A 15,471-nucleotide genomic window follows, 5' to 3' on the forward strand; every position below is an offset into this window, starting at 1 on the left:
AGAGATCACGCTATGATGAGGGCTGTTGGGAGTGGCAGCAGCGTCATGTTGGCAGCTCAGTGGCTCTGCCAGAGGGAGCAAGTAGCGGGGAGTGTGGAGTCCAACTGCAAGCCAGATGATGCCTCAGGAACCAACAATTCAATGCCTCCTCAAGTTACAATAGAAGAAGATAGGAGATTTCAATCCTTTTCACTATTACAGAAAAATATGACAACCCTCACTAGGAGGCCTTCCAAAACTATCCCATACGATTTGGAAGGGAGATAAATCATGAAGATTTCACCCAACGCCCTTTACGTGAATCCTTTTCACGAGCCAAGGAAGAAGAGCCAATGAACTTTAAATTTTTTTGAAGTCTACTCTTCAAGATTGAACTTCAAAAGATTTGATTTTGAAGGACCAAACTTCATATTAATGGAGGACATGTAAGAGCATGATTGAACTCATGTGCTAAAGCTTAGATTTCTCTCAAAAATATGAACATTGCTAGCTTGCTTTTTATACAGGACGGATTAGAAAGTTTTATGAGGAGAAATAATATAAAAAATAAAATTAAAAAACACAATGAACTATATATAGATATTATATATTCAAATAAAATAAAAGATCTGTAGGTTGGAATGATCCATCTTTAACATGGAATAACCGTGTGCAAGAAGTCTACTCAGTGTTTCTTGTGTCTTTCTGTCTTGAGCCTCTTGATAGAAAATCTGCTGAAAACAAAATGGAGATTTGTGTAGCTGAGCAGCATACATATTCTGTAAATGCAACAATAAATGTAGTGAAAGAAAAATTATTTTGACTTAATTTCATTGGGAATCAAGAATCCAATGCTAATTCACTTGTACTATAAAGGGAAGGAACTTCCCAATTCCAAACAAAGTTTAGAAGGCTTTAACAGACCTGATCAAGACAGTGCACACAGCAGGGAGAATTTCTCTTTGGGGAAAGATTTCAAGAATGTATCTCGCAAACTCAATACTATTGAAAGGCTGCCAAAGCCCTCAAATTTCAAAGGGTACTAAACTGAAAAGGCATTCCCTTGATACTTGACCTCGTCGTCTACCCCTTTTGTACCAGTGCCAAATACTAACAGTTGGACACCGACATTTCAAGCGATACTTAACATTTCTCTTGATCTCAGCTCTAAGTTATGGAAAGATGTCATAGAATTGGGAGGATAGGAACATCACAACTTGGAGATTCCCTACTGTCTGCCAGGACTGTTCGGGTCATAGCCTCGTTTCCTCCTATTTGCAAGGGAAATCTTTTAAAACAAGACTCACAATAGAAGCTAAAATGGCAGAGGAGATCAAGTAACCTATGCTCTCACAAACTCACACAAGAAGCTATTAAAACAAGACTGACTACCAACACTGTATTCTGTTGATCCCCCTTTGTTTGTGAAACCTTGTTTTGGTACCAAGGGATCCTTGTCGACATAGTAAGTAGTTCTAACTTGCAATAAAATGTTTTGGCTGCTTGGGGTCAGTAAATGTTAGAAAACTCTTTTATTGTGTTCACTAAAATGATAAGCAATCAATACGAAAAATTTGAAATAAATAATTCTCTACCTTGCCATGACCATGCCGTGGAAAACCCGGCTAACAGGAATTCGTGCAGAGGCAAGATTATCTATGAAACATAATCAGCTTTCAAGAAGCTCTCATACTCTGTTCCTTTGAGACTGGTGTAAATTTCATCCCAGTTTTCGATCAAACTGGGTAGTGGTTTTGTGTGTATCTTAACATGCCGACTAACTAGTTTTCTGTGAGGTACTTTGAGGAACTCCAGGACATCCATCATCTTCTGGGGAAGAAAATAAACAAAAGAATGTAAGTGGTATACTAAAGGGCATTGCATTTTAACAACAAAATCTTTCCTTTCGAACTTCACCCACAAGTGCTCTATTTATAAATAACTTACTAACTTCATTATTGAGCATAATAAATGAGAACCCGAGTCAATAGATAAGCTGAACTCACAGTACTATTTTGCAAAAGATCCTCGTAGTACAGAACGATGTGGCGGATATTGTTGAAGTGCTCCAAGGCATCACTCGCAAACTTTTCAGCATTTTTAAGATTTGAGATTAACTCGGAGGTATTGATCCTTGGCTTGTACATTGCGAGAATGTTGGCCTGAATGTTGTCAATAGGTGTGACATAAAATTCGGGAGATTGTAACAGTATGACAAAGGAGACTAACCTCATTTTCAGAATGTACATGAGCTTTATGTGTTCCATTTAGTTGCTTAGTACTGCGATCATGATCATTTGCGAGCTGTGAAACTAAACGACGAAGTAAGTTCCTTCTGAATAGGAATATTACAGAGACACCTCTTTCCCTGAAATATTGGATGACTTTTATGCAATTGTCCATCAGACCCTGAAATAGTCCCAGTTAATCGATGTGAGAATCATATTGATGCAGTAAGATCAGGCCGGAATTCAAGAATTATCTCTCATTTAATACTAGTAACATTGGGAAACTATGCTTAACTAATAACTTAAAGCTTAAACTTGTCAACTTACATGAAGAAGTGAATTATATTACTCTTGCAAGAAATTAGTTAAACCAATAGTAGGTGAGCAAACAATTATCTGCAGATGCTACGACTTTGTACAATATGATTGGCGTTTCCTCACGTTTTGTTATCAAAGGTCTCATAAAGCATGTGGATCCCTGAAGAGACTGGAGTTCTTATCCCAAGTTTCACCCTCTTTTACCTGTGACCATGCATTATACATGAACCTCATACATTATTCATGCACCTCATTCTTTCGGCTTTGGCAAATCACAGAACCATATCTTATGTGCAGCATTAAAAGTATGAACACATAGCAACAATTCGTTTCGATTCAGCCAGAGCATCCATACAAAGCTCATCCTAACTCAAATCAAAATAGGAGTTCAAGAAACTCTCAATTGCATCCAAATTGAAAAGAAATCACTTTGTCATCATTTCAAACCATGCAAACTTATAAACTTTCAATAGGCATATTAAGACAAAAAGAATTCAACCGATTTACCTGATTAAGCATCCACTTGAAGCCAGCAGCTGCAGTGCATTCATTTTTCGAAGCACTACTAAACCAATCGAGATTATACACTTTGTCCAATGCCCTTATGATTGTAGATATGTTAGTTCTCCTTTCTTTGGGAGAGAAGATCTCCCCATTAGAACTAATGTTAACATGACTATTTAAGAGAGTCTCGAACCACCCACTTCCAGACCTCTGCATCGACACGATAGAAAAAAAATGAACTGGTGTACATGCACATTCCTCCCTGATAAGACAATGACTGGTTGGTCACATAAAAATGGATGAAAGAAAGCCAAGAGAACAAATTGCCAACGCGCATGCCTGCTATGAGTGACTGGTGATGGATAGTGCAAATACGCGAATTCTCGATGTGATACTGAAGAATTCTTGCAAGGTGGTTTGATTATCTCAAATTTCAAAATTCTGGGTCTGCTTTGCATTCTTATCTGCTTTGTACATACCGAGCAAATATAGATGCCGCATATTGTCACAGTAACTAACATAAACATCTTCAATGCAATGTGTGTTTTCTTTGGTGCCTTGACAACAAGTGTGTCCTGCAAGAAATTTCACACTGGTTATTCTCTTTACTATGCTCTATATCGAACACACGAATACAGAAACCAGAGCAAGTGATAGCAGAAAAGGAGAGGGAGATTCTGGATAAAGAAAGGAGAAAGAGGGAAAGGGGTTGGGAAGAAAGACAATGAAGAGACTACCCTCATTCTTCCTGGATTTTTACCAAGATAAAGCAGGGAGTGGACCTCCAAAAATGTGCAATATAATCTTAACCTAGAGAAGATTTGGGTGATCGAGAGGGGAGACAAATAAGGTAGAAAGCAATTACTCATACTCCATTTGCAGACAATGAAATGCTCAAAAGAGAAAAGTAAAATAAAGGAGCAAGATTGAAACTCTTTTTTTTCCCCCTACCCTTCATTTGAAAAACAAAGACAAATAACAAGCAGGAAGAAAGAGAAATGACCTTGTTGAAGAAGCACCGCTCCTCCACCATCATGTCCTTTTTTCCGCAACCTATTCTTCGATTCTTCTATGAACTATTCCAAAAAACCTCTTTTGTTTTTGTTGTTGGTAATGCGAGGTTTCTAGCAGGCGAGAGGAAGCGGAGGATCAACAGCTTCAGTCGCTTCGACCTCTTCTGCCTGGCTCATCAAGACCGCGTGAGCAAACATCATTGCTTATAGACGCCACAAGGCGCTCCCTTTCGCCCTTAACAAAATCCCTTTTTTGTTCGAAACTGGAAAACTGCATTTATTTCTTCTTCTCAAAATGTCACTAGCTGCCATTGCTTTTCTCTGTCGTCGTCGACAACCAATCCGTTCCTCTCTTTCCCCTCCGACTTCTGCGTGCGCGTTGAGCAGCACACCTGGCGCCGGGGGAGAGAAGGGGCGTCCAAAATAGCCCAGACAAATGTGCTACGCCTACACTGAGAGGAAGAAGGCAAGCATCGGCAATTTATGCATGAGGATGGAAAAAAAAGGCATAAAAAATGCAACTTTTTTTTTTCTAATTGAAAACTCCCAACTTTTTATCACGCGGTAGTAATGATTCTTTGATAAAATAAAATAATGAAAAGCTTCATTGATTTCTTTTTTCATTCAAATTTGAAAAATCTTTCACTAGGAATGGATCAGTATATTCAGATCAAACGTAGCATCACTTTGTAGAATTGCTTTTTTGAAAGAAAAGCATAGTTAGAGATGGATGAGAGAGACACAGTGGCACGTACTTTCGAACCAAGTCGCTCGAATCAGCTCAAGCTCAAGCTCGAGCTTGAGCCTAAGCTCAAGTCAAACTTAAATTAAGAGTTCAATAATATCTAAACGAATCAAGATTAAATTAAATTTCAAACAAACTCAAGCTTATAAAAAAATAAATCAAACAAAATTTAACAATCATTTTAAAAATTTAATTTATTTTAAACTTGATTCAATTCGATTCGATTATCTTATCAAATAAATTTAAATATCTAAAAGCTCAGATGATTTATCAGATTTTGTTTTTTTATGTGGGATCAAAAGGAAGTTTTTTGAATTTAATTTCGATCATAATTTAAGAAAGTATACGAGGTTTCTCTTGAGTGTTTTCTCTCAACTGAACTTAAACATAAAATTGAAATATGAAAACAAAGTTTTTAAATATGGTTTCTGCACTCATATAATACAAATCAGAACAACGATTAATTCAATGTACAATCAATACAATCAATGAAACAATAGTGGTGTCCTCGAGTTGATTAAATAGTGATAGATTTATTACAATAGAATAAAAATTAATTTGTACGGGTATATATCTTTGAGAAAAAAATTCTTTCCATTTAATCATTTGATAGTCGATTATAAATTGATTTTATAATTTATCTTCCTCCATGTAATCTAGAAAATTTAATGTGCAATCAATATAATCAATGAAACAACAAAGATGTCCCCACAGAATGCCCAGTTAACTAGAGAGTGACATGCTTATTATAATGGGGGTAGAGATCAATTCTCAGTGAACATATGCCCTCGAGGAAAAAACTCCTCCCATCTCCTAGCTACTTGGCGGTTGGATATAAATTGACCCTGTGATTTACCTACCTTCATATAACCCAGGAAAAAATTGTGAGGGGCGTCTGTGGTGAACATAATCACCTTTTTACTACAATCAAACAACAAAGGTGGCCCCGGGCAATGATGCAATGGTTAGACCTTCCAACTTATAATCAAGGAATCTAAGGTTTGAATCTCAACTGCGGTGCATTACAATGTATTTTACTTCTAGTGAAAAACTGGCCTAAAAATGTTGGCTTTCTGGAAAGCCTCCATAAGCATTTTCCGATTTACTCTAGTGACAAGTGGAAAACTTTTGTGGAGTCGAGCAAGTCACCCTATGATTAGTTAGTTTGAAGAGCTGAATATTTGATATCAACTAAAAAAAATAAAACAACAAAGGTGACCCAGGACAATGGTGCAGCGACAGCGCATCTACTCAATTTCCTAGACATCTAGGATTAGGTTTTAGTTTTGACAAATTAACAGATGAATTTTACTTAATGGGTGAATGACCTAAGAACATTGGACTGATGTGCCTCTTGCTGTGAGCGCTTCCGGATTTACTCTGATGGTTGGGAGAAACTTCTGTGGGGTCTGGTTAGTCATCCCGAGGATTAGTCAATGACCTAAGTATTTATTTTTTAAATAATATTTTATTTTTTATATAATTTACATTTTCAAATTTTTTTTATACATATTTTTGCATATCTATATAAATTTTATCACTTTTTATATTTTTATTTTTATTAATTTATATATATTTTTAAACATTCCTGTTATAAAAAAATTATTTTTGATACAATATTAAAAATATAATAATAATTATATAAATACTAGTGTATCAAAATTATATTTAGATAATTAAAAAATATTAATTTATATAGTTTGAGGACATTGTTATCATTTAACTAAAAATTAAAGTTAGAAATAATTATTTATCAAATATTTAAATTTTACCTTATATTAGCTTTTGGTTTTTATTTCCAAATACTCCATATTTTAGATTCTTATTAATTTCAAAATAATCCCTATAAAATCACTTTTAAATAAGCAAAAGTTTTCTCAAACACTTCCTAAATCTCTTGTTGTTGCTTCTTCTATTTATTTGAGAAAAAATTTACTTGGATAATTTTTTTTCTTCTCAACCCCCGGGTCAACCCAATCACACCATGAGTCGACCCACACGTGACATAGACCCAAGAATGTCAGTCCACCTAGAAATTCCAACTCAACCCGTTTAAATTATTTGACAAGGGTGGACTAACTCGACATGCCCAACCTAAATTGACGGCTCTACTGGTGGCAGATGGAAAACTTCCGTGGGACAGGGTCGGTCACTCCTAGGATTAATCGGTATAAGTTGAATACTTGATATTAATTGAAAAAATGAAATAACAAAGATGCCCTCAAGTAATGGTGCAGTGACGGGGCACCTTTAGTTTCTCAAGCATCTAAGGATCGAGTTTCCACCTCGACGAATTAACGAATGAATTTCTCTTAATGAACGGTTGACTAAGAATGTCGGGTTGATGGGTCATCCACTGTTAACACTTCCCGATTTATCTTAGTGGCCGGTGGAAAAGTTTTGTAGGACTGAGCTAGTCACCCTCGGGATTAATCTATGTAAGCTGAATACCTGGTGCCAATTAAAAAATAAAACAATAAAGGTGCCTCCATGAATTAATGAATGAATCTCCCTTAATATGTGATTAACCTAAGAACGCTAGACTGATGGAGTGTCTATTGCGATCGCTTCCCTATTTACCCGAGTAGCTATTGGGAAACTTTCATGGGGTCGGACCGATCACCTCAAGATTAGTCAGTGTAAGTTGGATACTTGATGTCAACTAAAAAAAAATGAAACAATAAAGGTCTTAAGAAAACGGGCCATCTGGATAGACCATCACGAGAATTAGTCGACATAACCTAGATATCTGGTGTCAACTAAAAAAATGAAACAATGAAGGTCTTGAGAAAGTTGGTCGTTTTGATAGACCATCCTCAAAATTAGTCTTCATAAACTGGACACTTGGTGTCAACTAAAAAAATGAAATAATAAACGTACCTTGGCAAATTAACAGATGAATTTCTTTTAATGGACGGTTGAACTAAGAATGCTGGGTTGATGGGCCACTCAATGCGAGCGCTTCCTGTTTTACCCTGTTGGACGATGGGAAAATTTCCATGGGGTTGAGTCGGTTACTCCAGGATTAGTCGGCGTAAGCTGCAAGATACCTGGTGTTAACAAAAAAAAATAAAACAATAAAAGTTTTGAGAAAGCGAGTCGTCTAGATAGACGACCACGAGCACCTCCCAATTTATCCTGATGGACGGTGGGAAACTTTCGTGGGGTCGGGCCGGTCCGGTCATTTCCAAGATTAGTCGGTTCAAAAAACTAGATACTTGGTGTCAACTAAAAAAAATAAAACGATAAAGGTGAAGGTAGTGCACCTTCACAGTTTCTCAAGCATATATGCATCGAGTCTTAGCTTTGACGAATTAATAGATGAATTTTTCTTAATAGAAAGTTAACTTAAGAATGTTAGTCTTTTAGGATTAGTTGACATAAGCTGGATATCTAGTACCAACTAAAAATAATAATAAAGGTGCCCTTGGGTAATGGTGCAGCGACATGACACCTTCTCAGTTTCCAAACATCTAAAGATCGAGTTCCAACTTCGACAAATTAATGGATGAATTTATCTTAATAAATGGTTAAATTAAGAATGTTGGGCTGATGGGTCATCTGTTGCGAGTGCTTCTCGATTTACTCTATTGGTTAGTAGAAAGTTTTCGTGGAGCTAAGTTGGTCATCCTATGATTAGTTGACGTAAACTGGATATCTAGTGTCAACTATAAATAAATAAAACAATAAAGGTGCTCCCCAAAGTGTCGCATGCTGGCAACAACTGGGCATTTTTCACAGGAAGTGAAGGTTTGATCCCTTGCGAGAGCACTTGTGGCGATCAAATTTTTAGTGTGTTAGGTGCCTCGTCAGGAGCTAGCGTATTTCCTAGATTTATTTGATAGGCAGAATGTGAGGTGATATCGTTTACCCAATTTAGCCTAGTTATAAGATCTAGATACCTAATATAAAAAAAATGAAACAACAAAGGTGCCCTCGAGGCATGGTGCAACAGTAAAGTACTTTGATTGCAAATATAGTATCACAATTTGAATCCTGCCCAGAAAGCAATTGTCTATGGTGAGATTATGGATAGTGAACGCCCTACACTGAATGCATGATGCAAGCGCTTCCTAAATTTAATTTGATAGGGTGGAATATTATTTTAGGGTTGAACTAGTCATCTTCTGGGTTAATCCTTCGGAGAGCTATAAAAATTAAAAAAAAACGAAATAACAAAGGCCCACATGGCCACATAAAACAAGTCAAAATTAGAGATGATCGTGGATCGGATTGATTCGATTATTAGGATAAAAAATTATCTAACTTTAATAGATCAGATAATATAATATCAGAACCTACATCTAATCTTATATCCGCAGTTATTATGTATCAGATATTCGACGGGTTGTCAGTTATTTGGATATCTGACTCTATATCCAATGAAATATAAAATATAAATATAAAACAACAAACAAATAAAATATTTTAAAATGATAGTAGACATTATTCATTACACCTTGTAGCAGATCGGCAACAACTACTACAACATGTAACAACTTATCGATAGTAGTTGTTACAAGTAGGGGTGATTGTAGATCGAGTTGGTTCGATTATTGGGATAAAAAACTACCCGATCCTACTAGATCGGATAATGGAATATCAAGACCCTACATCTAGCCCTATATCCGGCGGATTTTTTTTCGATTCGATTCGGATCGATATAAACAGATTGGTCGATTTAGTGGGTAGACTGTTCACCCCTAGTCTAAATTGAATGTGTATAGAAGCACAGGTTTGGAATAGTTTGGATCCTCTATCCCGAACTTTCTCTGTCCCCATGTCCGACTGCCGATCGGACGGTCCAGATTATATCTTAAGGCATCATGACATCTTTAAGATGTATGTAGTATCCTTGTGATGTGCAAGACAACCTTGAGATGTAATCTGGACCGTCCGATCGACAGTGAGACATGAGGACAGAGAAGGTTTGGGACAGAGGATCCGAACTAGATTTGGAACCCAAAGATCGACTAGTATGGACCATCCAAACCACCTTTCAATGCTTGGGCCGTCTAAGTGGCCTACCCAAATTGTCAAACCCACAAGTCTGTCCAGATCTACTAGCATGTCAATCCGTTTGACCTACTCGCACCAGTCTCTCGAACTCTATGTCTAGGGTAGCCTAGACTATTCTCTCCGTTGGGATGGACCAAATTGCTTAAATCACCTCCGCTTCGTATAGGCCATTCTGCACTACCATCCAGGGGACTTGAATTTAATGAGGTGGGCTAGGTTTTGAGGGTCGAAGGAGTATATTTTAATAAATTAAATAAAAAATTTACATGTGTAATAAAAAAATTACCTGGCTAACCCACCTAACGTGGTATAAAATATACAAATGAAAAAGTAAAAAATTATACTTTTATATTCATTTTTGCTATTAAACATATAGGAATAAATTATTTTATGTTATGAAAGATATTTTTTTAATTTTTAAAATAAGTTGTCTATTAGATCGTACCGGTACCACACCATTTTTATATTCTATCTCTACTAACCGTGCCAAACAAATAAAATTAAATACGGTATGTAATGACTAATATTGCCAGCACCACTTACTGAAAAGCCTGCAGGTGGGAGTAGCTGGAGCTTGCTCCAAGATTCTGCAACAGAACAAGATGTTACCCTACTAAGTTTCCAAGTCATACAGTAAATTGATAAAATAAAAAATTAAAAAAATAAAAAGGCAAATCTGTCTGCTGAGAAGAGAAGCCTGCAAAGTAAATCAAATGAGCATCCAGTGACTGCAGTGAGAATCCAAATGCAGATTGGAGTACACTGACAACCAGCACATTGTCACATTATCCTACAAAATACTTCTTCTTTAGTGGATGGAGCAGAAGATGCTGACCAGATGGAGATCGATGCAAACCTATGGACTTTTCTACAGTGTTAAATGGTGTATTAATTCTGACGTTTGCTCTCAGCTTCTGGAGCGTATAGCTCATTCTCCATTGGGATCAGGTAGACGTCTGTGTCGTTCCTGGCAAAATCTTCGATTGCAAGGTTTGAACTTATACAAAAATGCAACAGAATTTGTCTTCCTTCTGGTTCTGGACGGCTCGCACTGCCGCAACTCGAGCGGCGGTGGCGGATTTGTTTGCGGCTGAGACAGCCTGCCTAACTTGTTCATCCACTTGAGGAACTTTAGTTGCCTTCTCTGCGGCCGTCCTTGCAGCCTAAACAAATGAAAGATATTTCAAATTGATGAGAATAGCAGAGTAGTGTGATGGATTGGGAGGCATACCTCAACAGCTCGCCAGACTGCAGGATCTGAGGCGCAGAGGCTGTTCTTCAAAACGCCATAGTCCCACTCACCAGGCCGTGTTTCGCCATTCCGGAAGGTGTATCTTCCGAAGCCCTGTCTCCTTCCCTCGTGCCATGAACCTTCGTAGCAGTGACCATTGGCGAAGTCGTACACCCCGAATCCATGGATTTTGTCTCCAAAGTATTCGCCGGCATACTTGTCACCATTCCTGCAACAGGAAAGGCCAGTCACCCAATTGTAGACAGAAATTGAATTCTCGATCGCTCTTCCATCATGCCAATTGAGGGAGTAAAAGAGAGCAAACAGATCTATAGTGGTTTGATGCATTATTCCATAACATATTCAACGAGATCAAACCAAATGAAAAATGAAATCGACAAAGAAATTCGTGTCTGATGCATTATTCTTCTATGATTCATAATTCCAAATTAAGAACTCTATCATCAGGAACAGATGATGAGTTCAACCAGCTCCACGGAACATATGTGGTTCGATTCGTCAAGATGATACAACGAATTCGTTGATTCATGGATCGATTCAAGAAGTAGAACCGAGAAGGGAGAATAAGCGTCGTGGAAAAATTGTTAAAGAGACCAATTCGTCACCTGAAGCGATACAGGCCGAGGCCGTGCTTAACCCCGCACTTGAACTCGCCGGCGTAGCAACTACCGTCGGAGCAAGTCTGCACTCCGCATCCTTGGCTCTTTCCTCCGACCCACTCACCGGCATAGCTGTCGCCGTCGTAGAACCGGTACACCCCGAAGCCGTGCCGCATACCCTGACGGTACTGCCCGCGGTACCGACTCCCTCGGGCCCAGCTCTCGATCCCGTGCCCTTCGTACTTCCCATCGATCCAACAGCCTTCGTACCGCCCCTTCTCGCAGAAGCAATACACGCCTCCCCCATGGCACCGCCCCCCGGACAAATCCCCTTCGTAGACATCCCCATTGCCGAAGAGCAACACACCCTCTCGCGCGACCTTTCCCCGCGTGTTCGGGAATCTCTCGGGGTCCTCTTCGACGGACCCGATGAACCATCGGACGGGGAGGCTTGTGCCGGCGGATCGGATACGGAGGAGGCGCGACCGAGCGAGGAGGACGGAGATCAGAGCAAGGGAAGCGGAGGCGGAGGCGAGGAGAAGGCGGTGGTAGGAGGCTTCGGAGGCACGGTTGAGGTAGAGGAGGGATGCAGAGAGGAGGAGGAAGACGGCGAAGAAGGAATAATGGAGGAGAAGGGAGCGCCCTACTTCCATGGCGCCGATTAAAATGATGCAAGAAGGAGGAGGAGAGAGAGACGGGTGACGAAAGACGAGTAAATATATAGGAACGAGATCATCGGACGGTTGGTGGGTGACGTGGCGATCGCCTCCGCATCTGGACCGCTCGATTGCAGGGCAGAGGGAGAGGGGAGGCGAGCGTACGGACGGATCATGGATCAGGGGTGCGAGGGTGTGTGGGGACAACTGGAGGAGTCCAACCTCGGCAAAACCCGATTACCCGAATCCGACAATAGAACTAACCTTACAAGACTGAAGGAAGGATAGCGACAGAGGGATTGAGATGAAATCATGCATGAGCTGGCAAGGGAGCGGAATTGGATCAAATCCTAAACCATCAAACTCATGTCCACGTCACTGCATTAAATTTAATTGGAGGGGAGGCATTAAAGTACGAGCATGGAAAACATGTAAGGGAGTATAATGTCTCCTTCCTTAGTAAGAAAGATCAAATCCTCAATTTGATAAGTTCTTAAACTTGATAGGTCTACAAGGTAAAATAATGAACTTAAAATAATATATTGAGTCATCTTTTATTGGATATTAAAATATGCGTCATGATATCATGATAAAATATTTAAATTATTATTTAAAAATTTATGATTCGATCTCTAATTATAATACATTTATAAAAATTTTTCTTAGAGAACGTAACTAAAAGATGATGGACTTATGATCTGACCATCATATGTGCTTCCCGATTTATCTTGGTAGTTGGTGGAAAATTTCTATAGAGTCAGACCGATCATTCCTAAAGATAGTCAATAAAACTAACTGAAATTATCACTTTTTTATAAGATACTTAGAAATAGTAAATGAAGCGAGTTAATTCGTTCATAAAGAAAAAATTAGGATACATTTTATTGTTTTTTACCTCATAAAAAATAAGAAATGAAATTCGACCTCTACGATTATTTCATAGGAGAAAGTAAATTATGTACTGAGTATACCTTCTTATAAGAGAGCATTTTTTTATCGATTTTGTCAGGATTCAACCCTCGCTCCTAGGGACGACTCCACTAGGGATGGTTACCGTCTTAAATATTTTAATATGAAATAATAGAGTACTATAGTAATATAGTTACAGTAATACTAACCTTATGTTCTAAATAAATTTTACTAATCTATTATTTATAACTATTAATTAGTACCCTTATGTTTTAATTTTTTTACATATAAATTATAATTAATAAAATATCTCCTGAAGGGCTCTCTGTTAATCTATAGCTGAATGCCTGAATTAAAAGGAATTATTTTTTTTCAGAGATACTCTTTATCAATAATCTTCATCAATTAATTTTTATTATGTGATAAATTTTTTATCTATGTATTTGAGATATTTAACTCTTTGCCCCCTTAATAAAACTTTTAGATCTGCCCTACTTGCTCTCCATGTTACAAATATGCCATATGATTACCATGTCAGCTACGCCTTAAGAGCCTTTTGCTTTTTTTACCGATCATTAAAGAAGCACTCCATTTTCATTTTTTTTTTTTTTTATCAAAATGATATATTACTCTTGTAAAATAATATAACTATCCTTCAATACTATTCATCTCCTACCTAAATCCTGAACTACAAAATCGTAGCTACTATACAATTATAGCAGTTATGATTTCATAACTGCTACAACTGAATTGCCATGCAATTATAGTATCTACGGTTCCGTATATGCTATAATATGAAAAAAAATTTAAGATTAAAATGGTTCAGAATTTCTAAAAAGAATTTAAATGATATTTTTTGAGTCTGAAACTAGACTATTATGGAATCTCATAATCAATTGTAAATCTCTAAATGAGCTATATATTGTACATCATGTGGTTCAACTCGAGTCAAAAGTAATAGTCTTTTAAAGTTAATAATTACGAAACCTTAGCTGCTACAACTATGTAACAACTATAATTTTATATTTGCTATAATTGATCTGTCACACAATTATAGCAGTTAAGGTTTCATAACTATTACAACTGATTTATCACGTAAGTTGTAGCGATTACGATTTAGTAGTTGCTACCACATGAATATTAAATCCTAAACTTTGAGATCATAACTTTTGACTCAAGCTGAATAACAGGATACACAATATTTCAAATCAAACTTCATTCATAGATTTACGACTAATTATAGGGTGGAAAACGACACGATTTTAGTATAAAAAAACCTCGCCTAAATCCTTTTCGACGGCTCCGAACAATTTTATTCTTAATTTTTCTTCCCATAATGTAGCTGCTACAATGTACCGATCAATTCAGGATTTGGGTAAGAGATATAGGTAGGATAATAATAAAAATAGTTCTGAAGGGAGAACAATTATGTCATTTTTAAGGAGGTGGGGTGCCCTTTGATTAAAAAAAAATCAAATAAGGTGAAGCGCTCCATTTTCATTTTTTTTTTTATAAAATGATGTCTTACTTCTATAAAATGATATAATTATCTTCACGTACTATTTATCTCTTGTCTAAATCCTAAATTGATCGAACGTATTGTAATAGTTAAAAATCGTAACTGCTACGTAGTTATCACAACTATGATTTTGTAGCTGCTGTAATTTAACGGCCACATAGTTGTCTCAACTACGATCCCGTTGCTGATACAATATAGAAAAAAATTTATGACTAAAATTATCTAAAGCATTCAAAAATGATTTAAATAATATTTTTTTAACCTGAAACTAGGTCATTATGGGTTCCACCCCGTAACTAATTGTATATCTCTAAACAAGTTTCGATTTAATATATTATATATCCTGTTGTTCAAATCAAATTAAAAGTTATGACCACTCAAAATTTATAATTTAACATTCACATTGTAATAACTATGAAACTGTAACTGCTATAATTATGTAACAACTACGATTTCATAATTGCTACAACGTGAATATTAAATCTTAAACTTTGAAAGATTATAACTTTTATCTTGGATTGGAATCGTAATAATACAATTTCATAATCAAAAAACATCATTTAAATCTTGTTTGAAGGCTCAAAGCAATTTTAATCTTACTTTTTTTTCTAATATTATAGTGACTATAAAATCATAACTGTTATAACTCATTCAAAATTTAGATACTATAATTAGTACAAGTCCGATAATTTAAAATTTAGACCCAAGATATAGGCCAGAAAATCATTTT

The 15,471-nt window shown here is 37.0% G+C and overlaps 2 protein-coding genes across 4 annotated transcripts; both read right to left on the bottom strand.

Moving 5' to 3' along the window:
* Positions 1-520: 520 nt before the first annotated feature.
* LOC122002292 (nodulation protein H-like) lies at positions 521-4,167 on the bottom strand. 2 transcript variants are annotated; one of them, XM_042557412.1, is made up of 7 exons: positions 4,033-4,167; positions 3,369-3,604; positions 3,033-3,291; positions 2,209-2,388; positions 1,986-2,141; positions 1,575-1,809; positions 521-710 (listed from the first exon to the last, which is right to left on the bottom strand). In XM_042557412.1, the coding sequence occupies exons 1-6, from the start codon at positions 4,063-4,065 to the stop codon at positions 1,636-1,638; spliced, it is 1,038 nt and encodes a 345-aa protein (XP_042413346.1). In that variant the 5' UTR covers positions 4,066-4,167; the 3' UTR covers positions 521-710; positions 1,575-1,635. The 2 variants fall into 2 exon arrangements, with proteins under 2 accessions (XP_042413346.1, XP_042413347.1); XM_042557413.1 differs by having other exon boundaries at positions 521-713.
* LOC122002290 (MORN repeat-containing protein 3-like) lies at positions 521-12,345 on the bottom strand. 2 transcript variants are annotated; one of them, XM_042557411.1, is made up of 11 exons: positions 11,664-12,345; positions 11,038-11,266; positions 10,663-10,969; positions 10,350-10,596; positions 4,033-4,494; positions 3,369-3,604; positions 3,033-3,291; positions 2,209-2,388; positions 1,986-2,141; positions 1,575-1,809; positions 521-710 (listed from the first exon to the last, which is right to left on the bottom strand). In XM_042557411.1, exons 1-3 carry the CDS (start codon positions 12,308-12,310, stop codon positions 10,805-10,807), a joined length of 1,041 nt encoding a protein of 346 aa, XP_042413345.1. In that variant the 5' UTR covers positions 12,311-12,345; the 3' UTR covers positions 521-710; positions 1,575-1,809; positions 1,986-2,141; positions 2,209-2,388; positions 3,033-3,291; positions 3,369-3,604; positions 4,033-4,494; positions 10,350-10,596; positions 10,663-10,804. The 2 variants fall into 2 exon arrangements, with proteins under 2 accessions (XP_042413345.1, XP_042413344.1); XM_042557410.1 differs by having other exon boundaries at positions 10,350-10,969.
* Positions 12,346-15,471: the final 3,126 nt, after the last annotated feature.

Source organism: Zingiber officinale, chromosome 7A (genome assembly GCF_018446385.1).
Source record: "Zingiber officinale cultivar Zhangliang chromosome 7A, Zo_v1.1, whole genome shotgun sequence".
Classification (NCBI taxonomy): domain Eukaryota; kingdom Viridiplantae; phylum Streptophyta; class Magnoliopsida; order Zingiberales; family Zingiberaceae; genus Zingiber; species Zingiber officinale.

Coding starts and splice junctions, on each gene's coding strand:
- LOC122002292 (XM_042557412.1), bottom strand. CDS start 4,065: ATGATGGTGGAGGAGCGGTGCTTCTTCAACAAG. Junction 2,389..3,032: donor TCAAGTGGATGCTTAATCAG/GTAAATCGGTTG, acceptor GGACTATTTCAG/GGTCTGATGGACAATTGCAT. Junction 2,142..2,208: donor ATGTACATTCTGAAAATGAG/GTTAGTCTCCTT, acceptor GACAACATTCAG/GCCAACATTCTCGCAATGTA.
- LOC122002290 (XM_042557411.1), bottom strand. CDS start 12,310: ATGGAAGTAGGGCGCTCCCTTCTCCTCCATTATTCCTTCTTCGCCGTC. Junction 11,267..11,663: donor CTCGGCCTGTATCGCTTCAG/GTGACGAATTGG, acceptor TTCCTGTTGCAG/GAATGGTGACAAGTATGCCG. Junction 10,970..11,037: donor CAGTCTGGCGAGCTGTTGAG/GTATGCCTCCCA, acceptor TCATTTGTTTAG/GCTGCAAGGACGGCCGCAGA.